The sequence below is a fragment of the Amia ocellicauda genome, chromosome 16 (genome assembly GCF_036373705.1).
Source record: "Amia ocellicauda isolate fAmiCal2 chromosome 16, fAmiCal2.hap1, whole genome shotgun sequence".
NCBI lineage: Eukaryota > Metazoa > Chordata > Actinopteri > Amiiformes > Amiidae > Amia > Amia ocellicauda.
This window is the reverse complement of record NC_089865.1, coordinates 480169-499064: the sequence shown is the minus strand read 5'-3', so window position 1 is coordinate 499064 and position 18896 is coordinate 480169. Positions and strand designations below refer to the sequence as shown.

The window sequence follows — 18896 nt, the reverse complement described above, 5'->3', positions numbered from 1 at the left end:
GAGGAGATGAGAGAAAAGAGAGGGGAGAGGAGAGAGGGAGGAGAGGCGGGGGAGAGGAGAGGAGGTGAGAGGAGAGGACAGGATGCCACAGGAGAGGAAGAGAGGAGAGGAGAGGGGAAGGGAGAGGAGAGGAGAGGGGGATAGGAGAAGAGGAGAAACCCTGACTGTCGGAGGGTGTCCTGCCGTGTGCGGAAGAGTCCTTGTCGTCTCCCTGCCGGTCTGTGAACGAGCCCAGAGCCCTGACCCCTCCAGCAAACGAGCGGACCTGCCAGAGCCACTCCTCCCCCGACTCGCTCCACACAAACGCTCTTCTTGTTCAATGTGTTGGTTTGTTTTTCTTGCACAGAACTCGTGCTCGTCCTTGGCGTCACTTTCTCCGCGTCTTTGGTTATTCCACAAAGGTTTCCATAGAAACCTCACTCAGGTAAAAAAGGTGCCTCTGAGCAAATTAAAAGCTCCGGCTCCAATTTACTGACGAACTCCAGCCCCCCGCCCACCTTTCGCTGCATCAGCCAATCTTGATTTCTGACCCCCAGCCGCCCAGACCACCCACCGGCGCCTTCCTGCCTGCTCAACAAGAAAGAGCGGTTCAGTTCCTTCGCGCACCCTTTCGAGGAGATGGAGAGATAGAGGGATAGAGGGATAGAGAGATAGGGGCCTGGCTCTCTCCCTCTCGTGATTCAGCTGGCAGCGCCTATAATAGTGGAGCAGATAACACATACAATCGTTGAAATTGGGATACAAGCATGACATATTTATTTTAGGTCACTTTTTGAGAAATAAGTGGTAGCCATTTGAAATTCCAATACGGCCATTTTCCAAGATGGCCGCCAGATGACCAACCAAAATGGTGCATTCCGTGATAGATTTGTCCAATTCAATTGATCAGGGTGGCGATTTATAGGTTTCCTACAACAATCTACAGCTTTGGTGAAATTTTGCTCTGTTTCGTGGCAGTGTGTCTTCTGTACCACCGGCTTCATTAAGTGGTATTGGCATGTAATTGATGGCATGAAACAATGGTACATTTGTGTTACTATAACCAGCATAGTCCTGTTCCCTTGAAATGAACCTGGTTGAGAGATTAGCTTTTCCTTCGTGTCCTTCTGAAATGAATCAGATATCTCTGGCCATTTCTACAGTTAAAAGCTGTTGTTTTCAGACACTGGCGGCCATCTTGAAGAAAATGGACGCCATGTTGAAAGGTTACGTGGCTAGCACTGTGTTCTTACAGAGTGGCCTTGACTGCATGTTCATACCAATTGCTTGTATCACCATTTGAAGGATTCTGCCAAAATAAAATCGCACTTATCTGCTTTACTGTAAGAGTTAGTTCACTGACCGAAAGAGCATCCTTTGCTTTGCAGGATTGCATCGTCTGCGCTTTCTCACCCACTCACAGCAGTGAACTGTTCCCCTGTGCACTGCACTGCACTGCTATTACACCGCTGTGAGAGGTCAAGCCACTGGGACTGGGCCACCAGAAGACAGCAGGGGGAGTTCTCCACACCGTCCTGTTTGTTTCCCTATCGTGGTTTCCTCTCACAGCTCTCAGACTCTAAATGAACAGCAGAGCGAGTAGCGAGAGGCTGAAACAACACGAAAACAGCCCGAGGGCAGTCTGGTAGACAGGACCGTCTCACTGCATGTCTAGTAAAAGGGAATTTACCTCACTGACAGCTTTATATATATATATATATATATATTTATTTCCCCAGTTTATTTTTTATGTTGTTCGCCTTCCAAACACGAGTCCCATGACACAGCGCTTGACAGCTACAGACGAGGGTGCAGGTCAGGGGCTCATGTCGTCCTCTGTAAGTCAGGACTCGGAGAGAAGTGTAGGCAGAGCAGGCACCGGGGGGGCAGGTTGTTGTGCTTTTTAAAGTCTCCAGTGCAGTGAAGACATTACTCACTAATCATCTGCATTACAGAGGAGACAAGCTGAAGAATATCACCAACGTCAAGGATTGGTCGTGATTCACACGATCTCATCCCCTGATCGAGTCGCAGGCTTTTGTAAGTCCTGGTTGGAGCTGGGCTGGACCTCATTAGAAGGTCACACACAAACAACGAGTTCACCTCCGAGCCCTCGGAAACCCACAACACACATTCACCCAACCCTGAAGCTCAGGAGTGAGACTCGAACTTACTGACTTCCAAGGTTCGCCTCTCCGCCGGCTCCCCGGGCGCCGTCTGAAAGAAGCCGAATGAACAGGCATTAGTTTATTCTTTCAAGAATCAGAAGAAGAAGAAAACAACTATAAAACATGCCGCTTGAGAGAGTGCAGGCGACACACAAGAAAGAAAGAGAGAAAAAAGCGGCGCCTGGCCCGATTCCAGCGTATTTCTATTCACTTATTCATGAAAAAGGATTATCTGGCACGTCTTTCAAACTCTCACTACCTGCTTTATCAGAGTAAAGAGAGGGGTACATTAATTTCTCTCCCACTCTGTTCTTTATACAGGGAGATTTTTTTGTATAAAAAGCCATTAAGCCTATCTTAACGAACTGAGCCGAGATACAATGGCGCCCTTGGAAAGGTTATTGGTGATTATGAACACAGAGCAGGCCGGGCCGTTCTCCCAGTAGACGGGCTTTCAGACCAGAGGCTCCCAGCGCAGCCGCGGATGCTCACCCCATTATGGCGTGCTGATAACTGGCCCTCCACGGTGGAGAGGCCCCTGAATACACGTGGATGTCTCCTCAGCAAGCAAATGCTCCTGTCTAATTAATAAGCTTCTCCCCACAGATATTCATCAGAAACAGGGAAGGAAAGAACAAGAAAGAAGCTGAACATGAACATGGTTATTTTTTCTTCTCTTTATCTGCTGGTTATGCTCATGTGCTCTGGTAGAGCAACCAGACTTATTCCAGGTCTGAAGGGAAAGTCCTACTGAGAGACTGAGGAACTGAACCTTTTCACCCTGGAACAGAGGAGACTACGTGGGGACTTGATCCAAGTCTTCAAAATCATGACAGGCATCGACTACATCAAACCAGAGGAGCTTTTCCAGATCAGCAGGGACACGCGCACCCGGGGACACACATGGAAATAGTAGCAGTGCTCAGTTTAAACCAGTGGTCCAGGAGGGAGCTCCATAGCTTTGCTAAACTGAACCAGTGAAGCATTGTGTCCTAGTTTTGCTCAGGGTGGGGATGTGAAAGCAGAGATCTACAAACCTGACTCTCCTGTCCCTGGCTTCTTGCTCTGGCGGGGGTGGTGTGTTTTTCATTACAAAGCACAGAGACGCTGGCCTGCTATCAGGAATTTTCTGGAAGGTTTATCTCAGATCAGTACGAACTCGACACCTCTGGCAAAAGTGATGCGTCTCTCTCTGCCTCTCATGCTTTTATGTATTTATTTATTTATTTGCTGAAAATCCTGTCAGACAGACACGTCATTTAAAGTCTCGGTTTCCTAATGAAATCATCCCTGCAGCCTGACAGGCCGGAGAAGAGGGCTCTCGGTTTCCATTTCAACAGAAGAACAGCTGCTGAGAAAGGGTTTGTCTTATTTACTCGGCGTTATTTGTTTAAGTCTCACAAACTCTCAGCCTTTTTGCATGGATTCATTTAATATCTGACTGACAAGTATTTAAACTGCTACATCTTCCCACAAATGCTCCAAAGCCACAACCACAAGATCGCACGCAGAATCTGTTCTCCAAAAACCGAAGCTGTGATTCTGAACGGCAGATTAAGGGAGTTCGCTGGCAGTGAACTGTTAGTGAACTTGGTGACATCTGAAACAAACCCGACCACCGGTACGCAGGTCAACAGGCAGACAGTGTTCGCTGTTCCCAATCCCACGATTACGTACTTACAATCAAAGCCCAAAAACAGATAAGCCCCACATTCGGTGGCAGGATATCCTACCCCCTCATTCTCTTCCATGAGCACAGACTGTATTTTAATCTGAGATTTAAAACATAAAACATTTATAAAAATATACCTAAACTTAATTCCTACCGTGCTCCAATGCACGTCAGTGTTCGTTAGCGTCATCGCATATGCAAATCTAACACAATGAGTCAGTCAGCCTATGAATTTATTCATTAACTGTTCCACGTGTCATTGTTAACGCAGATGGGAAATGAGGAAAAGACTGAATTAATCAATCAGCCTGCTAATGAACTAATTACCTGGTCATCGCTAACTGAACAACGGAGAAGGACACAGATAATAAGGAGAAAGGAGAAAGAGGAGTAATAATAATAATACAAACAATACACTGAAATGTCTCTCGTGAGCTGAAGTCCGCAGGCCGTGGTGTTATTGTGTAACGCAGACGGAGTTGTGTGTGTGTTGCCCTGGATGAGAGCGCTACACTACTGCAGGTACCGGGGGGTGGGAGAGGGTCTGTGAGCGAGCGGCGCGGCACACTCACCAAGCGTGACAGACAACGCCAATTAGGCAGAAACAAGCACATTAGCACTCGCCTCACGCCTCTCTCTCTCTCTCTCCCTCCCTATCTGGCCCTAACCGCACACACATTTAAACTCAGACTCAAACTTTTCTTTTAAATACAGACAGACAGGAGCTCCTGTGTACTGTGCAGTGGGAGCAGTGTGTGCAGGGGTCCGGAGGGCTGCTCAGGAAACACCTCCCCACCGGGCCTGCAGGAGGAGCTGTGGGGGGACGAGTCAGTCACTACAGGGCTGTTCCATTATCGTGATGAATTGCCTAAATCACCGCCAGAACACACTGCCGCTCGATACAAACACAGGCAGAGCAGCACAGGGCCCCGGCACCTGGAACGGGCCGGACCTCCCGGTGGGCAGTGCAAGCTCGGCAGCCCGAGAGAGAGAGAGAGGCCGGGTTGAAGCGGGGCTGGAATCGCGACCAGCTTCCTGTGTGTTGTGTTGATTAGCTTGAGGAACACATGAACACATGAAGATGAGGTAACCCACCTCCCAACCAGGTGACTACGGCTCCCACCAGTCTTTCTGAAACTGAAAAGGGTCACTTCTTCACACACAGAGGCGTCACAATCTGAACAAACTCCCCAGCGATGTGGCTGAAGAGACAATTTGGGAACATTCAAAAACAGACGGGACAGGATCCTTGATCACTTAGTTATTAATGGACACCAAACGAGCACGATGGGGCGAATGGCCTCCTCTCGCTTGTACACTGTTATGTTCTTATGATCCCCCTGTGGACGCCAGCTGAGAGGAGACACTGCAGCTGTGATCGCACTGTGAGATGCTTAACTGGACCCTCTTACTGATGGACTGAAACCGTGCAGTCACTGATGGACAGACATAACCGGGAGCTCAAGAAAACAAACAGAAAAGACAGCTGAACTCAAAGGATGTAGAGAGTGCACTAAACAAGCACTCACCACCCTCCCACCGTCCTCCCTTGGCCCCACACAGTGGCCCCGTCCCCCTCGTTGATTGCAAACCCTCCCCAGTCGGAGGGAAACGCACCGTCACACGCGTCTCCAAGCGCAGAACCGCTAAGCCCACTTTCCTCCCAAATATAGAACTAACGACCGCTTTAAATTATTTATGCTCCAGGGCCGGGGGGGGTGATTGCTGTGCGCTCGTTCCTTCGTCGTCCGCTCCTCATTCTCAAGGAGCTAATTGGATGCAGCAGGAGTAATATCTCTAATTGTTATTCCATTACAAGCGCGGCAAATGAATGAGTCGGACGCGATTATCTCTGTGAAGAAAAGAACACAACCCTGCGCCGCCTTTATGCTTCAGACAACTTCTACCTGCTGGCAAGACTCTGACGTTCCCAGGCACTTGAAGTATCTTTCTCATAAAACTATAATTACTTACAGATGAGGGTTATAAATAAATAATTGGACAAGAGGTGAAGATGGAAGCGGCGTCTCTTATCGGTATTTATGGACTATTATGGAATCCTAAGTGGCCTGTTCAGTTCAGGTCCTGATGTCACAATGTCTGCCATGTCGATGCGCAGCCTTCAGTTAACAACAGTAAAGGTTATTATTTGTGCATTTGTTTTCAAGAAGGATTGAAATAAAATAAGCAAATGCGCCGGTGTAAACAGAGGATGTATCCGATGAAATGTTTTTCTTTTTCTGAATATTTTTGTTTTAAAGATTTTCTTTTTAATGAATTGTGTTGACTTTCTTTAAAAAAACATGCCAGTTGCAGTTTTTTTTTGTATTTAATTGCCTGAGGTTAAAAACAAGAGTATAAACTAAAATAAAACAAATGCACACAGGCACACCGATGTGAAGGTGAGAGAGAGATGCCAGTGACGGGGAGTGAGGGGCTGCTAATAAAGCTGCTCTAACTGTAAAGATCTAACTGTATCGGTGCAAAGCTTAAAATGATGAAATAACCAAACCCGCACTCTCATTTATCCTCTCAGCGCTGGCGTCTGTGCTGCCCATGCAGAATCGATCCAGTCCTCACTGCGACTGCGTAGCCCTCGGTACGATTTATTTACCGAGAGGTCTGTGTGCTTCGGCAGCACCTGCTGTCCGTGCGGAGGCGGCCGCTCGGCGGTGCTTTGAGGTGTGGAGGTTTGTTCCTGCGGGAGCCGGTGAAGAGCGCAGGCGGCTCCAGCCCTCGGTCTGCGTTAATGGGAGGCTGAGCAGAAACATTTGCCTAATTGAATTACGGTGTAAGAGCCTCGTGTACAACTGCAGGCCTGGGACCAGGGGCCTCCGATTCCCCAGCCTAGAGGAGAGCCAGGCCGCTCCGGCTGTGACTGCAGGCAGAGTTACCCTGCTCCTGCTGTAGGTCTGTGCACGGCCGTCCTGCCTCACTGGGGACAAAGGCCTGCTGCAATACTGAGGTGAGCCAGGGCTTCGCTGGGGCACAGTAACGCCCTTCTGGAGGAGTAACACCCTTCCGAAGGAGTACCGTTCATCGGCACAGTAACGCCCTTCTGAAGGTGTACTGGTCATCAGCATAGTAACACACTTTATACATTTCTGTAAAATACTGCAGAACATTAACTAATGTCTAATTTGTTAATTACAGGTTATTTATCAAGATAAAATGTCAGTGATCCCTGCACACCATTCTCACATCCCCCCCGAGGGATCTCACAGACACCATCAGCTCTGTCACACCCCGCCTGTCTGGACTGCGAGCGCTACGCAAAAGCTCTGCGTCATTTTGTGTAAAAAAAAAACAACAACAAAAAAGTAGAAGAAAAAGGAATAAAACAACCACACGCAGTCCTGTTCTCCCACAGCAGCCGGCATCTCCGCAGAGGAGAGACATGGTCCCCTAGACATACACCACACCGCTCGGACCACGTGGATGCTGCAGAAACACCGAGCCATGCTTCGACCCCTGTAGGAACACTACCCACGCTGGCAGCCCCACTCATTACACAGTCAGTCCACACCCCCGCTCACACAGCCCCGGACACGCACCGCGGCCGCCTCCTCTCCCCGCGCCATTAGAAACCCCCGTGTGCTTTGGCACAGTCAGCGGATTTCATGACCAATTAGCCGACCAGTCACAGGCAACAAGGAAGCAGCCGGGCGATGGCAGCGTCAGCACCAGGCCGCGTGAGCAGGGAGGGGGCACCGGGGGAGGGAGCAGCGCCACGCGGAGAGACGGGCAAATCGGACGCACGGCTGAATTCTCTGTGTCCGTTTCCATACTGAGATCTGAATGCCGGGCTCACCAATCCCCCGATGACAGGACAGGAACCAGCAGGCGCTAAGGAAGGCTCGGCCGCTGTTGTCGCGGTTGGGGGTTCCTGTGGGGCCGTGTGGTCAGCAGCGTGCCAGATTTCCCAGAGAGGACGGTGGCGTCCACACGGGACTCACCTGATGTGCGGTGGGAAGGCGCAACACCGGTGACCCTGTCAGTTTGCCGCCCACCGCCCTCACCGGCCCGTAATCCCGCTCCTCACTCAGAAAGCGCCGGTCCAGAAGCTGCCACAGCCTCCGGTCCTCGGGCCCCAGCAAGGAACTGGCCTCATCCAGCTGGGGGGACAGGACAGAGAAAAGGACATGCACTTTACTGGCATGAGAGTGGACACTGTCCAGATTCAATGACACACACATGGCACAGCATGGAAACCAGGGCCAGATTAAAGCCACGGCAGCTTTGTTTGTATGTCAGAGTTCTCTCCTCTACTCCTAAATATAACCCCCCTCACGCAACGGTTTGTAGATTGTTGTTAAGGTTTGCTCAAAGATAATCCAGCCCTTGTGTGTTGGAGTGGTCCGGAGACAGGAGACACTTCTCCACACTGAAGAGTCTGCAAAACACACACGCCCACCCCAATCCAATCTACTGAAGTCGACTCCTGGGGATTTGTGCAGGAGCGGCTGCATGAGATTCGTGGATCATTAGGCTCCCGCAGCCGCCAAACGGCCTCGTCTCGCCGGTGATCTCTCTCGGGCTCGACGCACAAGATGACATTAACCTGCGCCGCTTTACACTAAGTGTCGAAACACAAGGAATTATTGTCCTGCGCAACGCCGGCATTAAGGGCACAATTTCCCCCCAAAGCGCTGAGTAAACAACCTGCAGACACGGCAGCTGGATTTACACTGTGTTATGCAAACTCTACATAAGTGTTTTGTGAAGGTTAGGGAGAAATGTCACTGCTCTATATAGGGAGAGTAATCTGATCTTGTTAGAGGCTAAATGACTAGCAGGCAACCGACAAAGTACCTTTTCACTGCAGGAGGATCTGTCCTCACCTTATAAATGTGTCTCGGTGTCATTTGTGTAGCACCAGCCCTGCTCTCCTGGAGGGGAACTTGATTCTGCACCTCACAGCTGGACAGGAAGAGAGTATACGCTGGTTAGCAAGAAGAGGAGAAGGTAAACAAGAGGGTAAAGACAGAGGAGGAGGAGGAGGAGGAGGAGGAGGAGGAGGAAGAATATGGATGAGAAGGGCAAAGGAAGATAATTAAATGTGCTGGAATTAATGGATAGAACTGGAAATAAGCGCTGGAGGAGGAGAGGAAAGGAGAGAAGGGAGAAGGATTTCAAAGAGAGGAAGATTAGAAAATGATAACAGGAGAAAACAAGAACACTACAGGGGAATGTGTGAAAGGCAGAGAAGGAGAGGATGAAGGACGATGGCAACAAACAGGAAGAGAGAAAGAGAAAACTAAAGGATAAAAGGAAAGGGAGATGGAAGAGGAGAGGAGGAGCGGCTAAAGACAGGGAGCCAAGATGGAATAGAAACCCGCTGTGGAAGGAGCCGGGGAAAACTAAAAAGGGAAGAAGAAAGACTGGGGATGAAGAGAGGGGCTGTAGGAGCGTCCGCAGTAACGAGCGCAGAGGCCGTGACCCTGGAGCAGGGCTGGGTGCCCCGCAGGAGGGCGGCTGTGATGGCAGACGTCCCGGTTCAGGGCTGCCAGTGCAGACGGACGAGCCGCGGGGAGCTGGACGCGACTCGGGAAGGCAAACCGGCTCGCAAAGCCCGCTCGTGTTTGGTGGGTTTGCCTCGAATAACATCGTGCAAAGCACCGCTCGGTTAGTGTGTTGGTTTGTTTTTCTAACAGATAAATTGTGTCAACCCATCCGAACTCCTTTAAGGTCAATGCATCTCGGTGTTTTAATGAAGCGACGCACACAAACACACACACACACACAAGATGAATGAAGAGAGTGTGCCGATACGCTCTGATGATAATGGTCGCCTCTCAGCTCCTCCAGCGCGTTGCTCAGACTCAACATGAAAAATTTCCACCAGCGACACCAAGGGAAGTGGGCAGAATAATTAATGTATAAACAGATCTTTCTAGCGATCATCTGTGGTTTTGGTTTGGTTTCCTTTTCTTAAAATTGTTCTTTCACTAAGAATAGATAAATAAATAAATGAGAGAGTAAACAAACAATCTCAGGCACTTCTGCAAATGTATGTTAAAGCACTGCCAGCGTTGTTTGGCAGACAGGAACTTATGCAATGAGATGAAGGACGAAACTCAAGGATTCTGAAGGACACGTCCAGGGCCAGTTCACCGCAGACTGAGTTTATACACAGTTTATAGGAATGCTGCCCATTGGACAGAGGAAAGCCTTGATCCAGGGTCATTTATGCTACAGCTGTTAACCACTCCTGACCCAACACATTCATACGATGCATGATGGATCCAGTGAACCCCAACGCTGAGAGGACGGCACTGCGATGCTCTGCTGGACACCAGCTTTCTCAGATCCTTCAAAGATCATTTACAGTGTCTTGATCCACCTCAGCTCTAAGGTACATAACTGAACCATTTGTTTGCAGAAGCAATTAAGCCAGGACCGCAGGTTGTGAGTGGTGTGGGTAAACAGAGAGACCTAGAAAAGGCTTCTGGACCAGGGTTTCCACCAGTGGTTTATAGGGAGTATTAATCTGACACCTGGCAGATGAAATTCAATGAGGACAAGTGCAAGGTATTACATGCTGGTAACAAAAAAATGTCCACTATAATTACACTATGGGAGGAACAGAACTAGATGAAGTAACGATGAGAAAGACCTAGGAGTGTATGTGGACTCCTCACTTTCTCCATCCAAACAGTGTGGGGAAGCAATAAAAAAGGCAAACGCAAAGCTAGGGTATATTGTCAAAAGTGTAGAATTGAGAACAAGGGCAGTGATGTTCAGACTGTACAATGCACTAGTTAGAGCTCATCTGGATACTGTGGACAGTTCTGGGCTCCACACTTCAAGAAAAATATCGCTGCTCTAGAGGCAGTTCAGAGGAGAGCAACCAGACTTATTCCAGGTCTGAAGGGAAAGTCCTACTGAGAGACTGAGGAACTGAACCTTTTCACCTGGAACAGAGGAGACTACGTGGGGACTTGATCCAAGTCTTCAAAATCATGAAAGGCATCGACCACATCAAACCAGAGGAGCTTTTCCAGATCAGCAGGGACACACGCACCCGGGGACACAAATGGAAATTGGGCTTCAAGGCATTCAAGACAGAAAACAGGAGACACTTCTTCACACAGAGAGGCGTCACAATCTGAACAAACTCCCCAGCGATGTGGCTGAAGAGACAATTTGGGAACATTCAAAAACAGACTGGATAGGATCCTTGGATCACTTAGTTATTAATGAACACACTGCCACTCGATACAAACACAGGCAGAGCAGCACAGGGCCCCGGCACCGGGAACAGCAGCCTTGAGAGAGAGAGAGAGAGAGAGAGAGAGAGAGAGAGAGAGAGAGAGGCCGGGTTGAAGCAGGGCTGGATTCGCAACCAGCTTCCTGTGTGTTGTGTTGATTAGCGTGAGGAACAGGAAACACATGAAGATGAGGTAACCCACCTCCCAAACAGGCGACTACGACTCCCACTAGTCTTTCTGAAACTGAAAAGGGTCACTTCTTCACACACAGAGGTGTCACAATCTGAACAAACTCCCCAGCGATGTGGCTGAAGAGACAATTTGGGAACATTCAAAAACAGACTGGATAGGATCCTTGATCACTTAGTTATTAATGGACACCAAACGAGCACGATGGGGCGAATGGCCTCCTCTCGATTGGACACTGTCTTATGTTCTTATGTTCTTATGACCTGTTCGATGGGCCAAACGCACAAAAAATGACAGAGTCCGCAGCTGGCCCTCCAAGCTGGTCTCAAAAAACCCAAGGAAGCCAAGAGGAGTGGTAATGAATCGACAGAAAAGCTTCCCTTTCATCTGGTACTGAAGGTATATAACTGCGCTGAATGCTTTGCTATTAGGGGTCATTGAGAAAACAAGGTGAGACACAGCGCTGGTTCAACTCTGAGCAAAACACACGCCGGATGAAAGAGAATATTTAAGAATGGAAATCTCAAATGGAGCCGAAGTGCGATCATTTGTTGATAATTAATTAATAGGGTTTACAGATAATACATTAATGAGGTTTATTTGAATTGTCTGTATATGAATAAATAATGTATCATCAAATAAATACCTAAATAAATCAATAAATAAATAAATATAATGGAGTTAATTGAGATGTGCGGAGGGTGGCGTAGCCCGGGGAGGGTATGTGGCGCCGGTGGTGCCATGTGGGTAGAGAGACGTCATCCCGCACAATTAACACCCCCGTCTCAGGCAGCGCAAGTGCAGTTTATCTCAAAGAGGCAGAAAACTGTGAAGTGGCTTCAATGCCATACAACGCCGAGTTCAGATCCAATCAAACGCATTACTCGCTCGTTAGAACACTATTAGAAGATAATTGCTTCAAGATGAAAGGCTCCGGTCACAGTAATAGTCAAACAAAGCGATGGGAACATTGCGCGGTACTTATTGCCGGTTCTAGGACTCCAGCACACTTCCCTGCAGGCATACATCCTAATTCTCCTTCTTCTGCAAGATCAGAAGAGACGCGGCTTGGGAATTAATTCGGCATTTTTATTTCCGCAGCAGTGGCGTTTTCTGTGCTTTCCCATTGTGGTGTTGTTTCTATTGTTATAATTGTTATTAGTTCTTTACTCTCTCTTTAATTTTGATTACTCCGAGACCCCAGTCTCTACGGGGTGATGGTGACATCATCAGAACGGGGAGGAAGTGGGTCAGAAGGGCCTCTAAGGGCCCGGGTACGGCAAGGCTTTCTAAACTGGGTCACCAGGCCGAGTGACGCGATCACCAGCAGAACTGCAACCCGTCAGCGGACTTGCTTTCCAGGTTCGTGTCACCTGGTCATGCTGAACACACAACAAATAAGAAAATAACAATGACATCACCTCCGTGTGCACTGTGGGGCCCTGACACTCACAGGCAACAGACAGCACAGCTCCGAAAGGCTAGATCGAGTTCAGCTGGCATACACCGTCGGGTTACCGTCGCACTCCCAGTGACCCACTCGAGTGATAATGCTACACACACACACACACACACACATGAAAAATATATATACGCGGCTGTTTGTACAACTGCACAGGGAAAACTCGCCGGGTTCCCACCAATCACAGGCTTCAAGGGACGGAGAGGCAAGGCACCCTGGGAGAGTATGAGATCAACAGAGCGCCGGGACGACAGAAAATAACCATTCTGTCACAATCAGCTGCTCGGGTACGTCAGCATTCAAGCAAACAAATCCACACTGTTGTGTAAATTTCTCTTTTCAGTATGTTTAGTCATTCGAGGACTATTTCACAGGATATATTTGCTCTGCATCTCATTTCCTCCCTGTTCTATAGAAATGTCACACCTGGTCCGTCTGCCTCAATGTCCAAGAATACTCTACGAGCTCACTCTGCCTCGCTGTTTAAATTGGCACCTGAAGCAGCGTTTTACCACCAAGCTTTAATCTCCTTAATCGCTTCTGAGGTGCGACTCTTTTGTGGCATTGTGTACGTTCAGGCCATTGCTAATGCCCTATTACTGGATACTAATACATTCACATACAATCAGCGGTCATAGTCGTGATTTAATTAAAAGCCTCTTTGGTTTTTCCTCAAACATAATTAGATTGTGTGGAAACGCAATAGCGCTGGAGGCTCTGTGGGTTAGTTTTCTGTTTTCCCAGCCTTGAGTTACACAGGAGGAGGTGATGTTATGATTGGTGACATTCACACAACCTCCTTGAGAGCCACAGCCCTGCGGCGGGACTGAGGACCGAAACTCCGGGAAGGTTTGTTAATAAAGCTCATCTAGACCAATTAGGATAGCTTTTAAGATCCCAATTAAGTAATTAACTTAGGTAGAACGTATCTCAGAAGTGTGTGTGCGTGTGTTTGTGAGCATGCTCCAGTGAAAACCCATCTATATAAATGGTTAATTGTATGTTAAATGAATGTGCTACAGTGTGTGGAAAAGGATGTCTGCTAAGAACTATAATAAAAGAAACTCTTCACGCAGGGTGACTCACAGACCACATACACCATCTAGGAAACACAATACAGAAAGAGCAAGAGAATACAATATACCATATTGGTCCTAATTACCTTGGTTCATTAGCTAAGCAGAAGCACAGAATACAATGTGACATACTATTAAAGGTAGTTCAAGGAAACAAACTCATCCCTCTCTCTTTCACTGCACACCACTGTGACTATTCTCACCAGTACATAAGAACAGAAGAACATGAGAGAGTGTCCAGTCGAGAGGAGGCCATTCGCCCCATCGTGCTCGTTTGGTGTCCATTAATAACTAAGTGATCAAGGATCCTATCCAGTCTGTTTTTGAATGTTCCCAAATAAGGCGTCCTCTTCTAGAGAGCTGCAGATGAATCATCCCCCAGGTGCAACTTATATGAATCCACAGTAGCGGACGGCTGCGTCTTGGATTCTAATGATGTTACTTAAATGTAGATGTGCGGTCTCCTGAGAAGGAGAAATCTCCAGCATTCACATGCAGGGAGAAGGGGGTTTAGATCTCGCTCTGCTCGGGCCTCTAAGACAGAATCCCACAGCGCCCAGACAAGTCCACAGAGAAGAAGCTTGCCCCTGTGATGATTAATTGATAATTGCGGAGAATATTTTTATATCATCTCTGTAGCTCAGATGTGGAACTTCTGCAGGTGCCTACAAATTACCGTCTCGGTATAAATGATGCATCACAGCTCTCGTACCCTGAGCCGAGACTCAGGAAGCCCAAGTGAAGCCCCTCTAATCTTTCCCACTGCAGGAGCTCGTTAGTCACTTAATTCGGCAAACAATCCAAACAACGCCCAATTAAGTAATTACTCTGTATAATTGTACTGCTTTGTGTTACAGAATATACCTAAGCTACCTAAACAAATAGATATTTCTCTGTATTTCACAGGAGAACCTAATCAATCTGCTGGAGCAGACCCTCGCTGTGACGCAGGGACCTCGTGAAAGAGCGCCCTGTCTGGGATCATTATTACCACACCAGCAGCAATATCATTTATTGGCTCATACATCTCCCTGATAGCAATCTGGCTTTGGAGAAATTATGGCTCTGTTAGAGATTGTCTTCTTACCTTTAATTCCTCCCCCAAAAATACATCTCTGAGTTACATGACAGATTATTGAACGTCAACTTTGAGAACAAATTGAGCGAAGACAACCAGAGAAGGGGCGAAAAAATCTAAACAGTTTCATCAGAATTTGAAAGATTATCTTTAACAGGAATGATCGGTGCAAGTTGTAATAATGTGACAAATGGCGATTTCTTACAAGATACAAATCTTTCTGTTCCTGTTATTTGTTTATTTATCGGAGGAAGACTCTGATTTCTAGGGAAATCTGCACTGAACACCTTGAGTTATTTGACAACGACAGAATTCACATCATCGACGTATTATATTATGAAACATAAACACGACCGGTTTGAAGCAGGTTGTGTACCGAGGCATGCTCAAGAAATCTGCATTGCCGTATTAAATATTGATTTGTTTATTAATTGCACAATGTTTTAAATATCCTGCAAACAGACTAAACCAATCCTGTGGCCCCCGTGTTGTCGTGTTGTGATGAGGATTGGTGCGGCGCTGACAGCGGGGGTTCAGGGGACCGTACCTCCACGCCCCAGGACTCGATGGCTACACACCTCGACACAGACTGAGACGAGCTGCCTTCCTGGAGGACTCGCAAACAACAAAATAAATATACATCATTCTATAATAATCATCATGATCATAATTCAGACTGACAGTCCATAATGTAGTGCAACACGGGACAGAGAATAATAAAAGCACACAAAGCGGGAGAGAAGGACGACGGCAATAACTCACGCTGCCGGGAAATGAAAACAATAGCGAGACACTCGTAGTGTATTAGGCAACGCAAGCAGCTTGCTATGTAAATAAGTGGCCCATCTCAGATCCGGATTATTTCCTCATAAGATTACATTATGATGCACTCCTTTAAAGAGGCGATTGGGTAAAAGGATATTCCTGTTAGGAGATTAGATCTGCCTGCTCTTCCCGACGAACACCTGCATAATTTCCCCATTTGTGACAGAAACCAATAAAGCTGTACTCCAAGCTTGACTTCCCCCAAGAGGCGCGCATCTCGGCAGGGCGGTGTGGGGAGTCGGATGGGTGCTGCTTCAGTGAAACATCACGAGCACATTAGCAGGCCTGGGAAAACATACACACACACATAGATAAATACTTTAGGAAGGATTGTCCGGGGTCAAACAGTTTCATAAATGAGAAAGAGCACCTGCAAGAGCGAGCCTGCGTCTCCAGGACAGGGGGACAGGGGACGAGGGGCTCACGAAGGAACTGAATTCGACATCCCAGCACATTTCAATGGAAAAGCGTTCAACTTGGAAATCTGACAAATAAGAAGATGAGAAAGTGTCCAGTCGAGAGGAGCCCATTCGCCCCATCGCGCTCGTTTGGTGTCCATTAATAACTAAGTGATCAAGGATCCTATCCAGTCTGTTTTTGAATGTTCCCAAATTGTCTCTTCAGCCACATCGCTGGGGAGTTTGTTCAGATTGTGACGCCTCTCTGTGTGAAGAAGTGTCTCCTGTTTTCAGTCTTGAATGCCTTGAAGCCCAATTTCCATTTGTGTCCCCGGGTGCGTGTGTCCCTGCTGATCTGGAAAAGCTCCTCTGGTTTGATGTGGTCGATGTCCTTCGGTCTCAAATGTGACCGAAACACCGCCATCATCAATATGTTGTGGAGGGGAAGCTGTCCCCAGGTGTGGGATAGGACTGCGCAGGATAAACCACAGATAAACTTCACTGGTGCACCTTCAGAAGCTCACAACACCCCAGCAACACCAATTACACACGCAACATATTCACCCTTCAAACATCACCATCCTCCCCAGAGTTTCTTCTGGCAAATCCAGGGCCTGTCCCGTCCACAATCCACATTCCTGCGCTCCTTGTGTCGAGATGTTTTACTCCGGTTTCAAATTGTGTCGCCTGAATTCACTTCCCCCCGATTTTCCACAGCCTACACACAATGTTCTCACGTGAGCTCTGACTCATGCCTGCCTTCGTCACACTGCAGATATTATTTATTTATTTATTTATGTATTTATATATTTATTACCCAGGTTGACTTACAATTGTCACAGAACACACAGACAGAATGAATCAACAGAACGGGAGTTATGTGGCCGAGTCAAAAGTCTACAGAGTGAAAAAACTACTCCATCACTGATCTCAGATTTCTGCTGTGCAGGGAAACCATGGGAGATGCCCAGCGTGTCTTCAAAGCTCTTCATGTATCTCGTAGCGTGAAATATTAATCAGGGTACATTTAAATAAATAGCATATCTTTTAATTCTTCTTCTTCAAGCCTAATCAGAAAAGGAAACGCATGTTTAAGAGAGAAGAGGGGAGGGAACAGTCCGGGGAAACGCACTGCCAGCGCAGCGCTGATGAATAAACAATACGGCGTCGGACACCCCAGGCCTGTGGAAGGCAGCGGGGGCCTGGGACTGGGGGCCACAGTGGCGCAATGAGGCCGTGACTTCATACCGGGCCCGGGGCTACAGATTGCCTGTGTGCAGCTGGTAAAGCGACCCTGAGCTCATGTGAATAGAGCACAACGAGCAGGAGAGCATCTTGCTCATCCCACTGTGAGTCACTTGGTGACCCTAGAGTGCACTTCTCATTGAGCCCCACAGACTCTCCCATCTTCAGCCCTGGAGGCCCTTCATCTCCAGCAGGGGTCCTGTAGCCGCAGCCTGCCTGTCACAGCACTCATCTCTTGCTCTTCCTGCTCCGTAAAGTCACCCGGCACATGGCTGCGATCAGGGCACGTGGGTCCGGGTGCCCACAGGAGCCTGGCAGAGAAGAGGCTGAGAGGCTATGAGACTGAGAGGATGTGAGAATGAGAGGATGAGAGACTGAAAGACTCAGAGGATGAGAGGCTAAGAGACTATGAGACAGAGCATGTGAGGATGAGAGACTGAAAGACTCAAAGGATGAGAGGCTGAGAGACTCTGAGGCTGAGAGTGCCGTGGGATGGACTGCTGCTGCTGCAAAGAGAAGAGCACCAGTATTTACACAAGACGCTCCAACACCTCCATCTTTGCGCTGATCAGAAGAGCAGCTCATTAACAGAGTTGTTAGGAACACATCATATGCTGAGCTAAACACCAGCTGCACTCCTTCACTCCGGTAGCTCAATATCAAAGCGCCGGGCCACCGATAGCAGGGTTTGTTTCTCTCCTCCCCAAGGGAGTTAACGCGTCACCTTATCGCTCACAGACTTCAATCGGCCTCGGCACACTTTGCATTGAACACAGCAGAAAGGTATTCTGTGCCGGAGACGGAAATAAATAAATAAGATTGAAAGGAGAACTATTCCCCATAGGAGATGATTCACCGCACTCCCCTGAGCTAGCTCAGGAAAATAGACGTGGGATTGTGCCAGGGGAAATGGGTTTCTGAAGTCAGGCTGTAAGTGGGCATCGCATCCGCAGCGAAGGAAGGACCTGTGGGCAGGATCTCCTCACTCTCCTCGACTCTGGGCAGCTGGGGGGTCTGTTCAAGACTTCTCAAGTGTCTCCTACTCTGTTGTGAAAGCCCCAACTCTCAGTTTCCACTTTCTTGGGTCCTCGTATTGTCGTCTAAGTCAGAGCTTCCCCAGAGGAGCCGGCATCTGTGGGCTGTCGTCCAGCTGAATGTAACCCTCACCCGAACTAAGGATCGTCTTATTTCAACCTCGTCAGCAGAGTTAGTGTCCACTGGTCTAAGAAGTGTATTTGTTCCAACATTACTGCCCTAGTTTTCAATTCGACACCTTTAACAACACGTGCAAGCATGGTCTTTCTGGATGAAGACAGTGGGCAGTCCTGTATCCTAGTCCTAAACTTCCAGGTCTTGCTTCTTCCAGCTCCACCCCCTCCTCCAAGATGGAGCCCCTTCACAAAGTTGTCTCCCGTTGCAAGAACAAGGAGAGGAAGACGACGAAGACACATGTGGAGACAGAGATGATGAAGACAACATCAGAAGGACAACTGATGGCATCAGCCTGGTGGAGTAGGTTGTAAGAACATGAGAAAGTGTACAGTCAAGAGGAGCCCATTTGCCCCATCGTGCTCGTTTGGTGTCCATTAATAA

General features: G+C 48.2%; 1 protein-coding gene across 1 annotated transcript in view; it reads right to left on the bottom strand.

Annotated features, from left to right (window-relative positions):
* Positions 1-4966: 4966 nt before the first annotated feature.
* The window catches only part of LOC136711908 (uncharacterized), a 43867-nt gene continuing 29937 nt past the window's right edge, over positions 4967-18896 (bottom strand). Inside the window, exons 7-10 of the mRNA XM_066688496.1 lie at positions 8661-8739; positions 7776-7934; positions 6461-6576; positions 4967-5021 (exon numbers count right to left, since the gene is read on the bottom strand). Of these exons, the coding sequence (XP_066544593.1) occupies positions 4967-5021; positions 6461-6576; positions 7776-7934; positions 8661-8739 (409 nt within the window). The remainder of the gene's footprint in view (positions 5022-6460; positions 6577-7775; positions 7935-8660; positions 8740-18896) is intronic.